At 35.2% G+C, this 18,109-nt stretch overlaps 1 protein-coding gene across 5 annotated transcripts in view; it reads left to right on the top strand.

Annotated features, from left to right (window-relative positions):
* NME7 (NME/NM23 family member 7) overlaps nucleotides 1–3,843 on the top strand; it is a 241,593-nt gene extending 237,750 nt beyond the window's left edge. For 3 of the 5 annotated variants that reach the window (XM_037825404.1, XM_037825406.1, XM_037825407.1), the window contains 2 exons: nucleotides 1,407–1,514; nucleotides 3,388–3,843. In XM_037825404.1, coding sequence (XP_037681332.1) covers nucleotides 1,407–1,514; nucleotides 3,388–3,441 — 162 coding nt within the window. In that variant the 3' untranslated portion in view covers nucleotides 3,442–3,843. Of the gene's footprint in view, nucleotides 1–1,406; nucleotides 1,524–3,387 lie in introns of those variants that run through there. The other 2 variants (XM_037825403.1, XM_037825405.1) reach the window with 1 other exon arrangement.
* The last annotated feature ends 14,266 nt before the right edge of the window (nucleotides 3,844–18,109 follow it).

Genomic DNA, 18,109 nt, shown 5'->3' on the forward strand with positions numbered 1-18,109 from the left:
CAAAGACAAGCTACACATTGGGAAAAGATATTTGCCTCGTATATAACTGGCAAATATTAGTATTCAGAATATATTAAGAATAGCAGTGAAAAAAAAGAATAACCCAATAGAAGAATAGAGAAAAGACAATAATAGACATTTTACAGAAGAAGATATATATAAAAAGACACTCAAGTTCTTTAGTAATCAGGGAAATGTAAACTGAGAAAACAGTTTACTATTTCACACCCAACAGAATGGTGAAATTAAAAAGTAAGCCTATATCAAATCTTGGCTTTGACGTAGATAGTAGGAATTATTGTATACCAATGGTTGAGGGTAAATTGTTACAACCACTTAAAGAAAATGAGTTGGAAGCACTTAGTAATATTGGACCTGTTTATACATGTACTTGAAGTTGCACCCGTACACCATAAAAATGATGTACAATAATTTTATAGCTGAATTGTTTGTGATTGTGAGAGAGAGAGAGAAGTAATTACTTGAATTTCCATCAACAGGAAACTGGATAAATAAAATATGTTCTTCCATACATTGGAATCTATAATGATAAAAATAAATGAATTTCGGATACATAAATTAACATGGACAAATATGAAAAACCATGTTATTGAAAACTAGAGAAAACAATGGAGCTTCTAAATAAAATTTAGATATATGGTCATCTCTAGGTGGGACAGGGAAGGGATGCAATTAGGATGGGGTACACAGGGACCTTCACAATTATAGGTAATATTATTTTAATTCACATTAATAGTGGGAACCTATGTAGTCATTTCATTATTATTCCTTAAAAGAGACATATATATTAAATGTTCTTTTTGTAAGCATGATCTATTTCAAAATTAAAATAGGATTTTTGAAATTTCTTAAATTAGAAAAAAAGAAAGACTATTAAGTAGATGGTTAATACTCTCATCTTTAATGTTTTCATATCCTTTTGTTTTATCAGGATTTTATGAGTTATTTTTAACCATTTTTCCTCCATAAAGGTGAGGTAGTCCTAAGCCAATACATTTGAAACCCATTTTGTAATTGATACCACCAAACTGGTTCATTTTAAATTAAGTTGCTAGGATCTCTATTATGTCTGCAAAATAAATTTTTCACAATAACGAGTTGGGCTTATATTTTATGTGGTTCCCATAATCTGTTGATAAAAAGAAATGTAACTCTTGATTGCCTTCTGACAGTGGACTTCACATTGGGCCCCAGAGAAAGCCATATGAGTAAACTGAACATTTTCAATGCCAAAAGGTTTCATATGCTATTTTTAGGAGAAATCAGCACCAGCAGCTTGGACATATTTTTATCAATAAAATAATTCAAATGTTTCATACAGCTGGTGATTTTCTTATTAGGACCATAAGACTGACTTTAATTATAAGTGTATTTGTATTTAACAGGAAATTGCCCGACATTTATGCCCTGGAACCCTGAGAGCAATCTTTGGTAAAACTAAGATCCAGAATGCTGTTCACTGTACGGATCTGCCTGAGGATGGCCTATTAGAGGTAAGATAAAGTTGGGTAAAAATCCTATTAATATTTCAAGCTCATAAATAATCTCAGCAGTTCTAATGTATAAGAAACCTGTTAATATTTTTGGTTTAAACAGTTACTTGGCTATCTAACAACTGAGACTGCAGCTTTTAAAAACCAAATTAGTGGACACCTTTGTAGGATGCAGTATATAATTGGGTAGTCATCAAAGAATTAAGATATTTCCCTGTGACTGGCATATGTTATGGTATAAGGATCGTTTTAAAAGTAAAAACTATAACATTAAATAATCATGTGAAATTTGTTTTTAAGTCAGGTAAAAATACCTTTAACATAAGTTGCTTATCATGGAAATACTCCACTGAAATTAAAAAGACCAATATAAAATGTAATAGCATTAAGAGTAATAGCTACCTACCATTGATGATAATTTTTATATACCAGGCTCTACCATGATAAATGCCTCACATAAATTATCTCTTTTAATCTCCACAGAAACTCTACCAGACTGGTATTATGTCTGTTTTTTCAGGGAAATGAAATTGAGATTCAGAGATGTTAAGAAGCATATGCAAATTAAATAGCTAATAAGGGAGAGAGCCATGTTTAACCCTTCATCTGTTTAATTAACATAAAATAAGAAATGCAAAATTCTAAGAAAATGTAAGTTAGTATTGTTCTGATTTGGGTTATGAAAGGCCTAAGCCAAAAATAAAGAAATCTTAAAGAAAAGATTGAAATTTTTTTAACTTCTTACAGTTTTTTAAATGTTTATATGTCAAAGGAACTAAAGAAATTAAAAGACAAATGATAAATTTAAATGATTAAGTATAAATGACAGAAAAATGATTGATATACTTAAAGAATAATTTTAGTGAGTATTATTTATGTTTCATGTGGTCAAGTCTATCAGTGTTCATTTTTTTATGATTTCTGCCTCTGAAGTCAAACATAGAAAAGTTTTCCTCAGATATTTTGCTTTTGTTTTCTTAGAGTTTTACATTTGAAATTTTCAATCCACCTGGAATTTATTTGCTAGATGGTGTGAGGTGTGCTGCTAGCCAGCTGTCACATCATCCTTTCTCATTTATTGAATACTTACATATACTGGTGCCTCCTTCTGAATTTTCTATTCTATTCCATTTGTCTGTGCTAGCAAAATACTATTTTTCTAATGGAATAGGTTATAGTTTATTGATATTTTGCAAAAGTTTTCACCTATGTTGTAAATATTCTCTTCACCTGATAGTTTACAGCCTGTAGACTAGATTTGAATAGAGACTGTTAATTCAGTGAAACTGAAATATGAATAACCATGAGATCTATGCCCATTAAAATATAGTATCCAAGGTATGCCTGTGATTTTACTTATACAATTTGAAAGACATTACTTAGGGCCTCCAGTTTACCAAGCCATTTACCAAATGATTAAAATATTTTGAACCTAACTGCACTAGAGATTTCATTGCAAATTAATGACTGTGCAGTTTAGAAAATTAGTCAAAACCCAGAAGTTTGGAGTTCCAACAGCTGTCTCTCATGTGGCTGATGATCCTTGATGTGACCTTGATAAGTCACTTTTCCTTTCCATGTTTCACTTCTCTTACCAATAAAACAGAATAGAGAATGATGATATAACCAAAGGATATCCTCTTAGTTAGGGATTAACTATTTGCAGATTGTTACTTGGCTTTAAATAGGAAAGTATTATTTAAAAAACACTTAAATAAAGGCCAAAAGATTATCTACTCATAGGCCTTCAAAGCAAAATTCAGAATGACACAAGCTGTCTGATCAGAGAAGCACTTTGTACTTAAGATCTGCTATGCATTAAGGGAACATCCTTTAGATATAGGCTGACCATAAAATTTATTGCCCAATCCAGGATCCTTTTGAAAGGCAGCTTCACTCAGACAGGATGCTGGGACAACAGGCATAAACCAGAACTGACAAAGGCAAACTAGTATGTATGACCACCCTGTTAATATTCCAAGAAGAAAAAGAAGGGGACATGTTACTTCTCCTTAATCTTTCTCTAATATTATGTGTCCTGAACTGTGTTGGTTTGTGTCCTACATATAGGGCTAAGAAAGTATTATTTCAGTTTATTTTGTCATCTCCATTATTTCATTTATTTATTCTTACAGTGAATAATTATAGAGCATGTTTTACTTGCTGACATTGTGATAGGGTTTCAAATTGAAACAAGATATTTTCCTTGTCTTCATAGAGCTCCCAATAAGTTTTCAGATATCAAGGATCTTAGCACGAATATAGACAATCTGAGTTCATTGAGTGCCACTTTGTGGTTATAGACCAAAAAAAAAAAAAAAAAAAAAAATGCCACATCCATAGTAGGAGACATTGTAGGATTTTATTTCACTGACAGTATTCCCCAATAAGGATTTTAAGTTTGTGCTTTAAAGGATTCATTGCTGGAAAAATATTTAGCTCAACTAGTAATCAAAAAAATGCTAGATTTCTACTAATGGTAAAGAATTTTTAAGTAATGCCCACTGCTGAGAAGGATGCAGTGAAATGGATACCCTCAAATTTTTGTTGACAGCTATGTGGCAAAAGGTATTGAAAGCCATGAGATTTTTCATTCAGTTTGTGCTGGAATTCTACTTCTTAGAATCCTAGCCAGGGGAGGAGGGTGGCAGCAGGACTACAACAGAAAGTTATCTGCACAGATGTTCATTGAAGGAGTAATTGTGTTAATGACAATGGGAAATAATGTACATATTTAGAGGTACAGCTGATGTTCCCTTCTCCTGAGAAGCCTTCTGGGACACTCAAAGTCTGCACCAGGGGCGCATCTGTGTGTTTTCATAGCACTTTGCTCATCTCTACACAGTAGTGTAGCCTGTAGTCAAAATAGCTCTAGGTACTCTTAGACAAGTTTTTCATATCTCTGGGTATAGATTTTCTCATTCTGTAAAATGAGGATAAGAGTAGTACTTGCCCTATAGGATAGCATAGTGCCAAGCACATGATAATTACTCAATAAATAACAATTATATTATTATTATAGCACATTGTTTCTTTGCTTGTCTATTTTCCTGACAAGACTGTGAGTACTCATAGGGAAGAGATTGTGTCTTTTGTCTGGTAGGTACAAGTTCTTCAATATATGATTTTTGAGGGAAAGGAGGGAAGAGTTTGGTTAAGTAAATTATAGTTCATCCACCCAGTGAAGAAGTAGATAGTTTTATTTTTGGTTTGTTAATGATGATAATGAAGTCTCTATAACAGTGGTTTCTAACCTTGGATGCACATTAGAAACATCTAGGCAGTTTGTAAAATACTGATGCCCAGTGCTACCCCAAAAGATTCCATTTTTTTTCTTTTGAAATAATTTCAAACTTATAGAAACGTTGCAGGTGCGGTATAAAAAATTTTTTTCCTGAACAGTTGATAGTAAGTTGCTAAAATGATACCAACACCCCTGAATACTTTAATGTGTATTTTTTTTATTAAATTCAGTTTTATTGAAATACATTCACACACCATACAATCATCCATGATATACAATCCACTGTCCACAGTATGATAACATAGTTATGCGTTCATCACCACAATCTATCTCTGAACATTTTCCTTACATCAGAAAGAACCAGAACAAGAATAAAAAATAAAAGTGAAAAAAGGACACCCAAATCATCCCCCCATCCCACCCCATTTGTCCCTTAGTTTTTATCCCCATTCCTCCACTCATCCATACACTAGATAAAGGGGGTGTGATCCACAAGGTCTTCACAATCACACTGTCACCCCTTGTAATCTACATTATTATATAATTGTCTTCAGGAGTCCAGACTGCTCGGTTGGAGTTTGGTAGTTTCAGGTATTTACTTCTAGCTATTCCAATACATTAAAGCCTAAGAGGTGTTATATATATAGTGCATAAGAATGTCCACCAGAGTGACCTCTCGACTCCATTTGGAATCTCTCAGCCACTGAAACTATTTCATCTCATTTTGCATCCCCCTTTTGGTCAAGAAGATACTCAGTCCCACGATGCCGGGTCCACATTCATCCCCGGGAGTCATACTCCGTGTTGCCAGGGAGATTTAAACCCCTGGGAGTTGGGTCCCACGTGGGGGTGGGGGGCAGCAAGTTCACCTGTCGAGATGGCTCAGTTAGAGAGAGAGAGGGCCACATCTGAGCAACAAAGAGGTACTCAGGGGGAGACTCTTAGGCACCATTACATACAAGTTTAGACTCTCCTTTGTGGTAATGAGCTTCATAAGGGCAAGTCCCATGCTCGAGGGCTCAGCACATCAAACCGCCAGTCCCAATGTTTGTGACAACATACGCTAGGGGATCAGCATCTCAAAGTTTAGAGCTAGGCCTTACAATTCAGGGATAGAGTTAACTGCTGTAAGAGCTTACAATCTAGGGACTATTACAATTATTGTGTCCACGTTAGGCTATGTTCTAAGATTCAATTCTGAGTTTACACATTGTAGTTACTCCATATTGGTGAGGCATCATCCCTCTCACCATGTTTTCTCCAACACTTTTACTCCTATATATATATTTTCCTACAATTTTATAGAGTTATATTCATATACCATACATTTATCCACAGTGTACAATCAGTTGTTCATGGTATCATCATAAAGTTGTACATTTATCACCACAATCAGCATTTGAACATACTGATTACTACAAGAAAAATTGTTTTTTTTTTTTTAGCAATAAGAAAAAACTGATAAAAAGAAAAATAACATGTCATACAATACAGTATACTACTAAGGACAGCAAATAACACCACTACCAAGAATCCCGTATTGCTCCCCTATATCCCCTTCTCATATATTAATGTGTATTTTTAACAGAAACTTACATTTTCTTACATAACCACAGTATAAACCTCCATATTAGGATACTAACATTGAGACATTACTGACATCTAATCCTCAGACCATATTCAAATTTCCCAAATTATTCCAATAATGTTCTTCAATAGCAAAAGGATACAGGTCAGAGTCATGCATTGCATTTGGTTGTCTCCTTAGTCTCTTTCAATTTAGAGCAGTTCTTCAGTTTTTCCCTGACTTTTGTGACTTTGACACCTTTGAAGAAAACAAGCAGAGATTCTAGTTTAATTGATCCATTTATTTCTCTGCTCATCAAAAACTTTTCGGAATGGCTTTCCTCTGTAGTTCTAAGCTATTGGCAAATTCGTTTTGATGTACAGCATTTATTGCTCATACTAAAAGTCATTTTTGGCTCTCTGTTATCCATGAAAATGAATTGTGCATTTAATTTTATGACTCAACATTGTCCATGCCTCCCCTCTGTCCTCTTCAGCATTAGCTCTCCTCTTTCCCATGCCACTGACTTCTGAGGGCCAGTTTTACTTTCTCTACACTTTATCTTCCTGAAGAATTCATTGAAAAATTAACTACATCTCTGTCTTTTACCTTATCTCTACAGTCCATTCTCAGGACCTCTTTTTCTGATGATCTCCAACAGAGCAGTCAACACTTTGTACCTACTGAAATTGAGTTGCTGAGTACCCATTATATAGGTATATGGTAGAAAATTCAAATTTGTTTACATTTCTTATTCTGTACACCAAAATGATAGATCAATCATTCATTCAGAAATTTATTTTAATTTCTTTTTAACTAAAAACTCTGCACTGGGGATGCAGCAATAATCAGGACATATGTGTTTCCTGTCCTCATGGAGCTTAACTTCTAGGAGATAGTATTTATAGGAATTTTTTTTTTACAATAATAAAAATATGGATCATTCCTCTATTTTTCTTTTCCAATTTTGTGTAATATACCACTTTTCTGATTATAAAATAAAAATTTAAGAAGTACATAAAATATTTCATTGTATGTAACCTATACGCTATATATATGTATATAGTTGAATTCGAACGGTTGATCAAATTCAAACAAATCTGAATTTGGATATCAAATTACTTCTGTTAGATGGATTCATGTTCTAGTACATGCTGGGGAAAAAGTGAATGAATCAAGGATTAACCAGAAATAAACCTAGGTTTAGAGTGACTAAGATGGTTGGACAGGCCCAGATTTCTTGACCATGGTAAGTGCATGCCTTTGTACATGCTGACACTCAAAAATTATCTTTGGTTTCAGTTTCTATCTTAAAGGAAGAGTTGTGATTTTTACAAGTACAATGTCTAAGAGTGAACAGCTTTCTCTTGCAGATCTAAAAATAATTTAGCAAGGCTGGGGCTTTGACAGTGAGGTGGGAAATGGCAAGAGACAAGGCTGGGAAAGTCAGCAGGGGCCTTGTAAAGTCCTGTTAAGACATTTGAACTTTATCCAGAGGGCAATAGGGATCCAAATAAATGTTTTACACAAGGGAATAGTGCAATCATATCTGTACAGAGATCATTCTGGCTGCAGTATGGAAAATAGATCAAAGGGGACAAGTCTGGAGACAGAGAAACCAGGTAGTAGTCTATTGAGATAATTCAGAAGGAAAAGCTGATAGCTTGAATGGGTGTGGCAGTAGAGCCAGCCACAAGCTGTAAGCTTCAGAGATGGTGGAGTCGAATTGAAAGTTTCAGAGACTAATTAGATGTGGAGGATAACGTATGGGAATGAGTCAACGTTAACTCCCATCCCCAAGGAAGAATGGTGGTACATGTTGAAAATTCTTTATTTGCAATATCAAAATATAAAAAGGTCTGTAATCAGAGGTTTTACTAATAAGTTTGATGACCTAAAGCCTGACCTAAACTTATAAAAGGCTACATTTAGTTTTTATTTAACACACTTGGTGTGATGACTCACAATGCTTCACAAATACTGATGTATTAGATTATGAGAGACTACCCAGACCCCTTGGGGTATTACATAATATATAGTATATAATACCATGTTACTCTTCTGAATTCCAAAGCACATCTGACACCAAGGGTTTTGAATAAGGTTTGAAACTGTCTCCAAAGAGAAAGAACTGATCATAGAATTTAGATTGTAGATGGTACTTACGGTTCACTTACTTTGAAAGATTGCATGTATTGCATTGTTTTGTTTTGTTTTTTATTCTTCTGGTTAACAGATTGATTCAGGGTGGGTCGATGGGTGCACTGAGGAAAGATAATTGAAGATGTTAGCAAAAGAGTGGCTGAAGTTATAAATAAGGAAAGATGTGATGACACTCAGCTGGAAAATGGGCCAAAGAAATGAAGATCTTTCTGAGGCTGACAGGCAGGGGTTCCTGGAATAACAGAGGGAGCTGAGTAGAGGAGGCTGGGGTTAGAGTAGCATGTCTAAATTTAGGACTTCAGAGTCAGATCCTTTCATGGTGATGACAAAGTTCAGGGTATGGCCATGGAAGAGTAAGCCAGGGTGGAGTAGAGGTCAGTAGTGGTTACTAGAGATATGAAGGCCCAGGAACTGAGAGAGGCTCTAATGTTGAGTGGCATTGAAATCACATAGGATCATGACCAAGAGGCAGGCTAGAGAGGAAAATATTGATATAGAGTCTGAAGTCTTCAGCAAAGGAGAGCAATGAACCTGAGGTGTGGCAGCAACAAGAAGAGAGGGTCTAGCCAGATCAGATAAGCCTCAAAGAAGCAGGGGCTCATACATGGGCTAGGAAGGAGAGCACCACTTCTATCCTCCTGGCCAGAGATGCTGGCATGTAAGAAATTGAGCAGCCTCCACCTGAGGGCTCAAGGAAGCCATGCCCTTGGGGATATCCAGGTTTCATTTAGGGCTAGGAGGCTTTAGTGAAGAGATTCAAGTTCCAGGAGAGTTTAGTTTGGTACTGTGATTAGCAGGAGCCAGAGGAAGTGGAAGACTGGGCTAGGAAAGAGGAAAACCAAAGCCATGTAAAAGTAGCAGGAAGGGAGAAAATAAGTAACTATAATAGCCTCCATCTAGTGTGTGGGGTGTTATATGTTAAGAATTGTATTTCCAAACACTAGTAATAAAGACCCTCAAAATAATGTCTTTAAAAATCAGGACTTTTATGTACTTCTTTGCTCTTTTCTTAACAGTCTGAAGGTAGGTCTTGTGGGCTGGTATGGAAGCTCCACAGTACCATCAAGAACATAGGCTCCTCCTTCCCGTTCCTCTCAGCCATCTCAGTGTGTGCTGTTTTCCTTGTACTTCCAGGATGGTTGTTGGTGCTAATAATCAAACTATCATTTGAAACCACAGCCCTAGTGAATGAGGGCACATGCAGACTTTTTTAAAGAAGTCAGCCTTAGATCTGCTTTTGAGGAAAACCTGGACCGCTATGAGGAAGCCAGCAAAGGGATTATTTTGCTTTCAGAACTCATCCAGAGTTAGAAACAGCAGCAGCCTCTGGAATTTAAAGGGATCTATATTCTCTCTTAATGGGTTCAGCTGCACCCACGAGTTATACTTCCAAGGGAATCCTGGTCTCTGCAATATGGGAGGATAGGGAATAACCTGGGTTGATGACCTGGGAGAAGTATGAGTGTTGAGGCTACTATAATCCCTCCCATGAAGTGATTAGAGGCCCTGATGTTCATGGAGATGGCATGCAATGCTCCGACTAACAAGGACAGAGCAGCTGGGGCTCTCCCTTTGTATAGGCACTTATAAAATCATTCACTGAAGACTCGAGGAAATAAATTTAGATTAATTTAGTTTTGAAAGATTGGTTGAGGAATACCTATGGAAAATCTGTACAAATATAAAATACGTGGATATGAAATCATTGGACTAAAAATGACCATAAAGGGACATTTATGACAGTTATCTTCCTGCCTGTTCATGTCCATCAAAACAGGCATAATTTTTAGGACTTCCTCAGAAAATTTTACAACATACTTTGGTGTTTAGTAGTCCTCCCATTAAAGAAATCTTGTTAAATGTAAGGCAAATCTCTTCTTTGTTCAGAGAACCTAACTGTGGGTTTTCATCTGCATTATAACCCACTTGAGTGTATTACATTGAAACATTTTACTTAGAATAGTTTGTGTGTGTGTGCGTGCTGTGACATAGGCTTGTGTCACATTTATTACATTATAGTTTTCTGTTCTTTTTTTTAAAAGCCATATTTCATTTTAATTATTTGTGTTCTTGCCTGTCTTGCTCATAAGAATGTAAGTAAAATAGAGACTGAGTTTTATTCGTAAGTAATTATAACCACACCACCTCACACAAATGGGCATTTGTTGCATGCTTATTAGAAGAAAAAACGACAAACAGTATTAAACCCACTCATAATCTCCCTCTCGGAATTTGTTCTGGATTGTTGCTGGCAATTTGAACGAGGTATGGTTATAGTTATAGAAAATAAATTCAAATTCTTCTCATAATTCAAGTAGCTTGAGTTTAGAATACAAATGTGACTTTTCTCTTCCCATTGGCTCCAAAGTACACATTTGGAGGATATAGATATTATATAATCCCAGCCTTTAAGGAATATTTTAGCCGGGAAAACAAGATAAATACACATATGGATTTAAATTGTAATATAAAATTAAACACTATCATAAGAGAATGTTGCCATGCAGTGAGTGCACAATGAAGAGTCAGAGACAGGCAATAAGTGTGATGAGTGTTTAGTGGACACCAGTATGGCTGTGATTGAAGGGATCAATTTAAATTTCCTTAATAAAATCAGAACTCAATTTTGCCACATTCTCTGCCACTTTAAAACAAGAATTGCCTTTTTTCCAGTTTCCAATAACACATCTTGATTTCTGTGTGAGGCCTCATCGAGTGTACCTTTAGTGTACATATTTCTACCAACAAACCCTTCAAAGCAATGTAGGCCTTTTCTATTAAACAGCTCACAAGTCTTCCAGCCTCTACCCATTAATTAATTACATAGCCATTTGCACAGTTTTGGTATTTGCAATAGCAGCACCCCACTTTCCTGGTACCAAAATCTGTTATAGTTTCCTAGGCTACAAATACCTTGAAATGGTTTGGCTTGAATAATGAGAATTTTATTGGTTTACAATTTTGAGGCTGAGAAAATATCCAAATCAAGGTATCACCAAGGTGATGCTTTCTTCAAGACTGGTGGGTGATCCTTGGCTCCTCTGCCACATAGCAAGGCACATGGAGGTATCTGCTGGTCTCTCCTTTCTCTTCCATTTTGTTTAGTTCAGCTTCTTGCTTCTGTGGTTTTTTTTTTTTCTCTCTGTATTTATTTCATTTATAAAAGACTCCTGTAATAGGATTAAGTCCCATCTTGAATAAGGTGGGTCACACCTTAACTGAAGTAGCCTCATCAGAAGATCCTTCTAACAATGGATTTATCCCACAGGAATGGATTAGATTTAAGAACATGTTTTTCTGGGGTACATAAAGCTTCAAGCCACCACAGAAGCATGTGCTTTAATCATCCAAAAAAGAAATCTTAAGGACACGATGGTCTAAAATGAGGCAATCTAGAGATATTCTTCTACTTCAGGTATTCCATTTCTACTGTTAAAGGTACAATTTGTTGAATAATATGTCTCCTCCACTAAATTCTATGCCCAATGAAAACAGTGACCTTGCATTTTTGTTCATTTTTTAATCCCCAGTGCCTAGGCAGTCAATATTTTCTTCTTAAATAAATCCAATAATATTAATAATAATGATAATAATAATAATAAGCATTTATTTATGCCAGGCTCAAGTACTTGACATACATTATCAAGAAGTTGTATAGCTAGTAGTAACAGAGTGCATCTGGAACCAGACAACCTGGGTTTGAATTCCAACTCTGCCACTTAAGTAGCTGTGTAAGCAAGCTGGTTAAACTCTTGTGCTTCAATATCCTACTTTTAACATGGAAATAATAAAAGTACTTATCTCAGAGGGTTTGCAAGAAATAAATTAATCAACATTTGCAAATTAATATGAATAGGAAGTGCTCAATATTGTTGGTTATTATAATTATATTTATCATTATTATCATAACCCTTACCATTACCTTGTTTGGTGTTAGAAAATGGATATGTTAGAAAAGGCTCTAATATTTATGGAGTACCTATTATGTGTCAGGCCTGTTAGGCTCTTTCACAAATGATATCCCACTGAAGTTAAAACTCATTAAGTGTAATTTCACTGTCAGAAGCTTATTAATTCTGTTTTCACCATATATAAAACACATAACATGTTTTATAAAATATGTAAAAGAGACTTTGCTTCTTTCACTGTAATCATTTATTAGCAAACATTAGGTTATATTCCATTGCAAGAAATCTAAATGTCAGCCCCTAGGGTGCTAGCATCAGTGGCATAGCAAGCTAAACTTGGTCTTCTTGTGTTTTCCTTTTCCATTCTTTCTTATCATTTTATGAACACTGTCAGTCATCTGGCAGTAAAATGAAACTCATGGATGTTCCCATTTTGAGATTTGATTGAGAATAGATGTTTTATCTAGACAAGTATAACTTCCCCTTTACTGTTTACTAAAAACAAAGCAAATCAAAATGTTGTTCCATCCCCACTGAGTAATTCTTGTCTCTATTTTGTAGGCCTGTACCACTGATGATCTTCAGTAATACTGAAATATTAACTTAAATAAATATGGCCAATTCTCGATCATTAACCATTCTGGAAAAATGAAGAGGCTAGCAAGGGCGTTCAACATCTAGAGAAAAAACAACTGTTTGCCCACTAATTGCAATCTGTTCACCAAGATATGTTTTACCTTTTGGTAACAAGTATCTAACTGGACTAATCTTCTCTTTGGCTCTTAAATTTGTTTATCTTAGCCATCTTCTTATAGAACACAAAAAATATTTATAGGCTTAAAATAAAGATTTTAAGATTGAATAAAGATGATTAAGAATCCTGAAGGGACCCAAAGTCACAAACTAGAAAGAAATTAAAAAACTGACTGACCCCAAAACTATGTAATCCACATTTGATAAGATTATATTATAACTAAGTATAAATCCTTTAGCAATAGACAGAAATAGGTAACTAAAATATTATGTTCTCTCAGTTCACTAGTGCTCCAATTTCTAATCATCCTAGAGTTGAAAGAACTTTCAAAATAGCATTGGTATAGTACCTACTGGGTATTCTGTAAAAGAGAATGACTGAAAAAAGTTACCAAGCACAGCTCACATGTGGATATATGGTTTTGATTCTGATACCAAATAAGGGAGACAGTGTCCTTTTAAACCTGAGTTTCAGTTACACTGAAAGAGTGAGGAGGAAGGCGTAACCATTCCACTCATCATCATTTATTCTCTGTAGTTTGACCCTGAACTCTTGCCTTGGGTCTGCACACTACTTTGTATTTTTAGCCAGTGACTAAGCATGTTCTGAGTTAATAAGTAACTCTCGGGTGACTGATTAAAAGTCCATAGAGAGGGGATGGAAAGGAGCCTAAAACATTGTTGATGTAATCATATCCATACTCTTTTTCATTCATAGAGTATTATTGCTACTCCCACTACGGTTTCAGAATAAAAGTTGTTAAACTCACTGTTCTTTGTCCGTTAGACAGTTATGGACATTTCTGTTTTAACAGGAGAGGAAACAGAGGAATAGTCAAACAGAATCTGGAAAATATCAGGCCCAATGTTTTCAAGAACATATGTATTGAGAAGGTTTTGCAGTATGTAAACTTTTAAAGAAACTTGAATGACTTTGGCCTTCAAATGTCAAATACCATTGCTACCACGTGGATACCAATATTGTATAAACTATTTTATATAAGATAACTGTGAGGGAAAGTATAGCAATAGCTACTTCCTGCTCTCCTTTAACCTGAAGATTCTTTTAGTCATAAAGCTAGCAGCTATGAGGACATCTTGAAAGTATCTTATCTATGAAAAAGCACACATTCTTTTCTTGATGCAAATATGGATGAAATCCAAATTGTTGTAGTTACTATTTTAAAATCTCACACTGAACGCATGTTTACTTGATATAGTCAGGAATTTGATACAGAAAAATTTCAAAGATATACATTGACATTTATTTGTATTAACTCCTTCATGTCATTTACTTATTAATTTTGTATTTTTATGTATATGGTAGCAATATTAACTAGCTTTCAAAGAGTATTTACTATCTGCCAAGCACTGTTCTAAATATCTTACATGGATTAGCTTATATAACTCTCATAAGAACCCTTTGAAGTAAATGTTATTATCCCATTTACAGATGAGTAACTAAAGCACAGAAAGGTTAAGCAACTATCCCAAAGTCATGTAGCTAGAAAACAGCAGAATGGAGACTTAAGTCCAAGCAGTCTTAGTCCAGAATTTATATTCTCTATCCTCACTGCTTTTCTACATAATCTTAAAGTAATGAGTTTTACTCCTCCAGAATATATGATGGAATAGTAAGCAAGAACAGAAAAAAATAATCTTGAAGAAAGATATTATAGAATACTGAACCACGATATTTGTCCCCCCCAAATAATTAGAAAGACTGTATATTTACTTATATTTCATCCTTGTTTACTTATCTTTTTATTCATAGACTCACACATCTCAGTTTTAGATGAAAAACATAAAATTATTTATTCCTCAAAAATCTCAGCTATAATTGTCAGCAGCAGGACATCTTTAAGCTCTTAAAGGGGATGAGGGAAGGTTTGGGAGCCCTTCGGATTCCAAAGGATTCTGATTTCACAGTGTAAATTGCTTACTCATAATAGAGGCACAATCAGTATCTGTGGAGTGAATGAGGGCATAATTCTTGTCTCCCATTTTAATGTTTACATGTCATGTGACTAAACATATAATCAGATACTTTCTCCTATATATACTTCTGTACAGCATTTGTCACATTGTAAAATAATTATGTCTATGTTGCTCTTCCTTCAGTGTTAGCTCTTTGAAGGCATTGACCTTTGTATCCCAAGAATCTAGCACCTGGTTTAGTGACCTATTCGTGATAAAAGTTTGTTGAGGAAAAGGAAGGAGAGAGACAGGCAGGCAGACATACAGCAAGTATCCCTGTGTATCTATTTTAAATTTAATAAGAAGTTATTGGGTTTTATCACTTGAATCTTTTAAATAAATTTGAAGATGATATTCCTTAGATTTGATACTGCTTCTGTGACTTAGCCCCTGAGAAAATGTCACCAGCGGTCAAACAATATGCACATTTATATACCATCGCCCTGGGAATACCACCCAATTTTGCTGCATAATTATATCATCTTCTAAAGGGCTTTGGCTGTGCTTTGGTGAGTTCATTTGTAATTATTGATAAACACATTCATTTTTGCTTCATTTATACAGAATGCCTATGTGGATGGCCCCAAGTCACTGCAGCATCCAAATTTCCATCTCACAGTATAGAGGCTAGGAAGTCTGCCTTGGAAAACTATGGCTGATTCTTTGAAAAACCACAAATTTGCCTATTATTTGAGACAAATGTGCTGCCCAGGTTGCTTTTTTTTCCCCAATTATATTAAATACTATACCTCTCCTCTCTCTACTCTACTTTTGTCCCCACCATAGTCTTATATTTCACCACATTATAACTCTTACATCTTTTATTCATTCCTGAGTCACTTTTTGCTTATACAATGTGTGCCCACAAATGTGCCAGGCACCATTTTTATTTCTAGAGGTTTTAAAAATTCTCTTACTTAATTTTATTTTTTTTTAAATTCAGTTAACATTGATGATAGGCTTTCATCTTTCATCTTTCATAACCATAATCTAGATTGGTGGTTTTCAACTTTTTAATTTTACTGCCCCTGTCATTTTATATATGGAAGAGTCTGCTCCATTATTGATATCTCATTACTGCCATACTCTGAGTGGGAGTAGGGGTTTGAATGTGCTGGAGAGAAGATCACATATCAACTCTCAGAGGGTAGTGTGTGTAGGTTTAATAATTGTTCTTCCTTGGAAGATTCTAATAATTCCTCTGTCCCCTGCCTCCACCCCACCCTCATCCCACTCCTCACTGTGCTGCTTGAACTGACCTTATGGCAGCAAATAATCTGGCATAAGAGGGAAGAGAGCCAGAGTTAGTGAAACAGAAATGTTTTAATTGACCATCTCTTTGGTTTCTTCCCAATCACTGCAAGATTCCATTATGCGTCATGCTTTTACTCAGTAGTATAATGAATGGTAACCTTTCTAATGTTAAATAGGGGTCCCTTTTGGCATCAAACTTTGTTTTACAAATAGCATAATATGCTGGATAAGTGAGTAGCAACTGCAGGTATAGAACAACAAAAATTGTTTCTGTACTTGTAATATCAGTATACATAACTTTCTGTACAAAGTTCTCCCCTTTGCTTGTTACACATTAACTTTTTGGTTACTGTATAATCACCCTCTAAGAATTAAGATCTGCTCTTATTATTCATGGGGCAAATAGGATTTTAAAATGTCCTGGAATAGCACACAACATGGCATTGAACCTTTCCATAAGGGCACTGTAATGATACATTTTCTGAGTATTGCCTTCAAACTGCTTTAATAAAGAATCCATTGTTTCTATTTAGTTGCATGATGCTTTTCTGCAATAGAAACCCATACTGATATCACTATCTTAGGCTAAGGTATTTTTTAGTCATGTTACTAGGGTGAAAATAACCCCATCATGTGTTCGCTATATTGATAGCCTTTGTTGACAATTACACATTGCAGGTATTCACTTTATTTACTGATATTCCAGTTTGTCTTCTCATTTAAGGGAAAATGAAATAAATCAGGTTCCCCTATTACAACAACTCATCTTGTCTTCCATGCACAGCACTGATTACAGTTTCTACTTGCTAACTTCTTTTGTGATTATCTGAATAATGTCTGTCTTCCTCACTAGACTGTATGTTCTGGATAGGGACAGTGCCTCTTTTAGTCCTTCTACCTTTGGATTTTCTTAGTCCTTCTCCCTTTGTTTATCTTGTTCCTTCAACAATTCAGGATAACATACATTTATTCAAGGCCTGTTTGTGCTGTTCACTGTTCCAGGGACCAGAGGTGAATAAAATGTGGTCCCTACTCTCAAAGAATTTAATGTTATCTAAGAAAGATTGTCATAGAAATAGATAATTCTGGCACCAGGAAGTAAATGCTAGCAGGCTTATCCTCACTGGGAGTGATGGGAGCCTCCATGAGATATCAATTTTCCCGTGTGGGAGTCAAGGAATGCTCCAGAAAAGATAAGACCTGCTCCAAGTACTGGAAGATAAGTAAAACAGGTGGGAATGACATTCCAGGGAAAGGAAATGGTATGTATGCTGGGAAAACTACAAGCAGTTTGTTATATTAGAGTTTAAAATAATATTAGAGAATGGCAGATGAGCTTGGAAAGGTAGTTAAAGATCAAGTTATGTGATTGTTTAATGCCATATTTTGGAGCTTGAGATTTATTCATAGAGTTAGTCCATGGACTCATTCCCTGAAATTATTTACAAAATGTTGGGAAAATAATCATTTTTTAAGGAAAAAAGGACCCATTGCTTTTATTAGATCCCGAAGTGGTTCCCTGATCCAAAAATTGTTAAGAATAATTGCACTGAAAGGTTTTAAGCAAGTGAATGGCCATACCGTTCACTAGTTAGAATAAAGTAAAGCATTTCTGTATCCGTTTTCCATGTCATGAGAAATTTGAAGTACAGAACTGTCAGTTCAAAGAATTAAGAGTTGCTTGGAAGACTTCTATAACCAAGACAGAACCATAAATTCATTCATTGAA

The sequence above is a fragment of the Choloepus didactylus genome, chromosome 2 (assembly GCF_015220235.1).
Source record: "Choloepus didactylus isolate mChoDid1 chromosome 2, mChoDid1.pri, whole genome shotgun sequence".
In the NCBI taxonomy this organism is placed as follows: domain Eukaryota; kingdom Metazoa; phylum Chordata; class Mammalia; order Pilosa; family Megalonychidae; genus Choloepus; species Choloepus didactylus.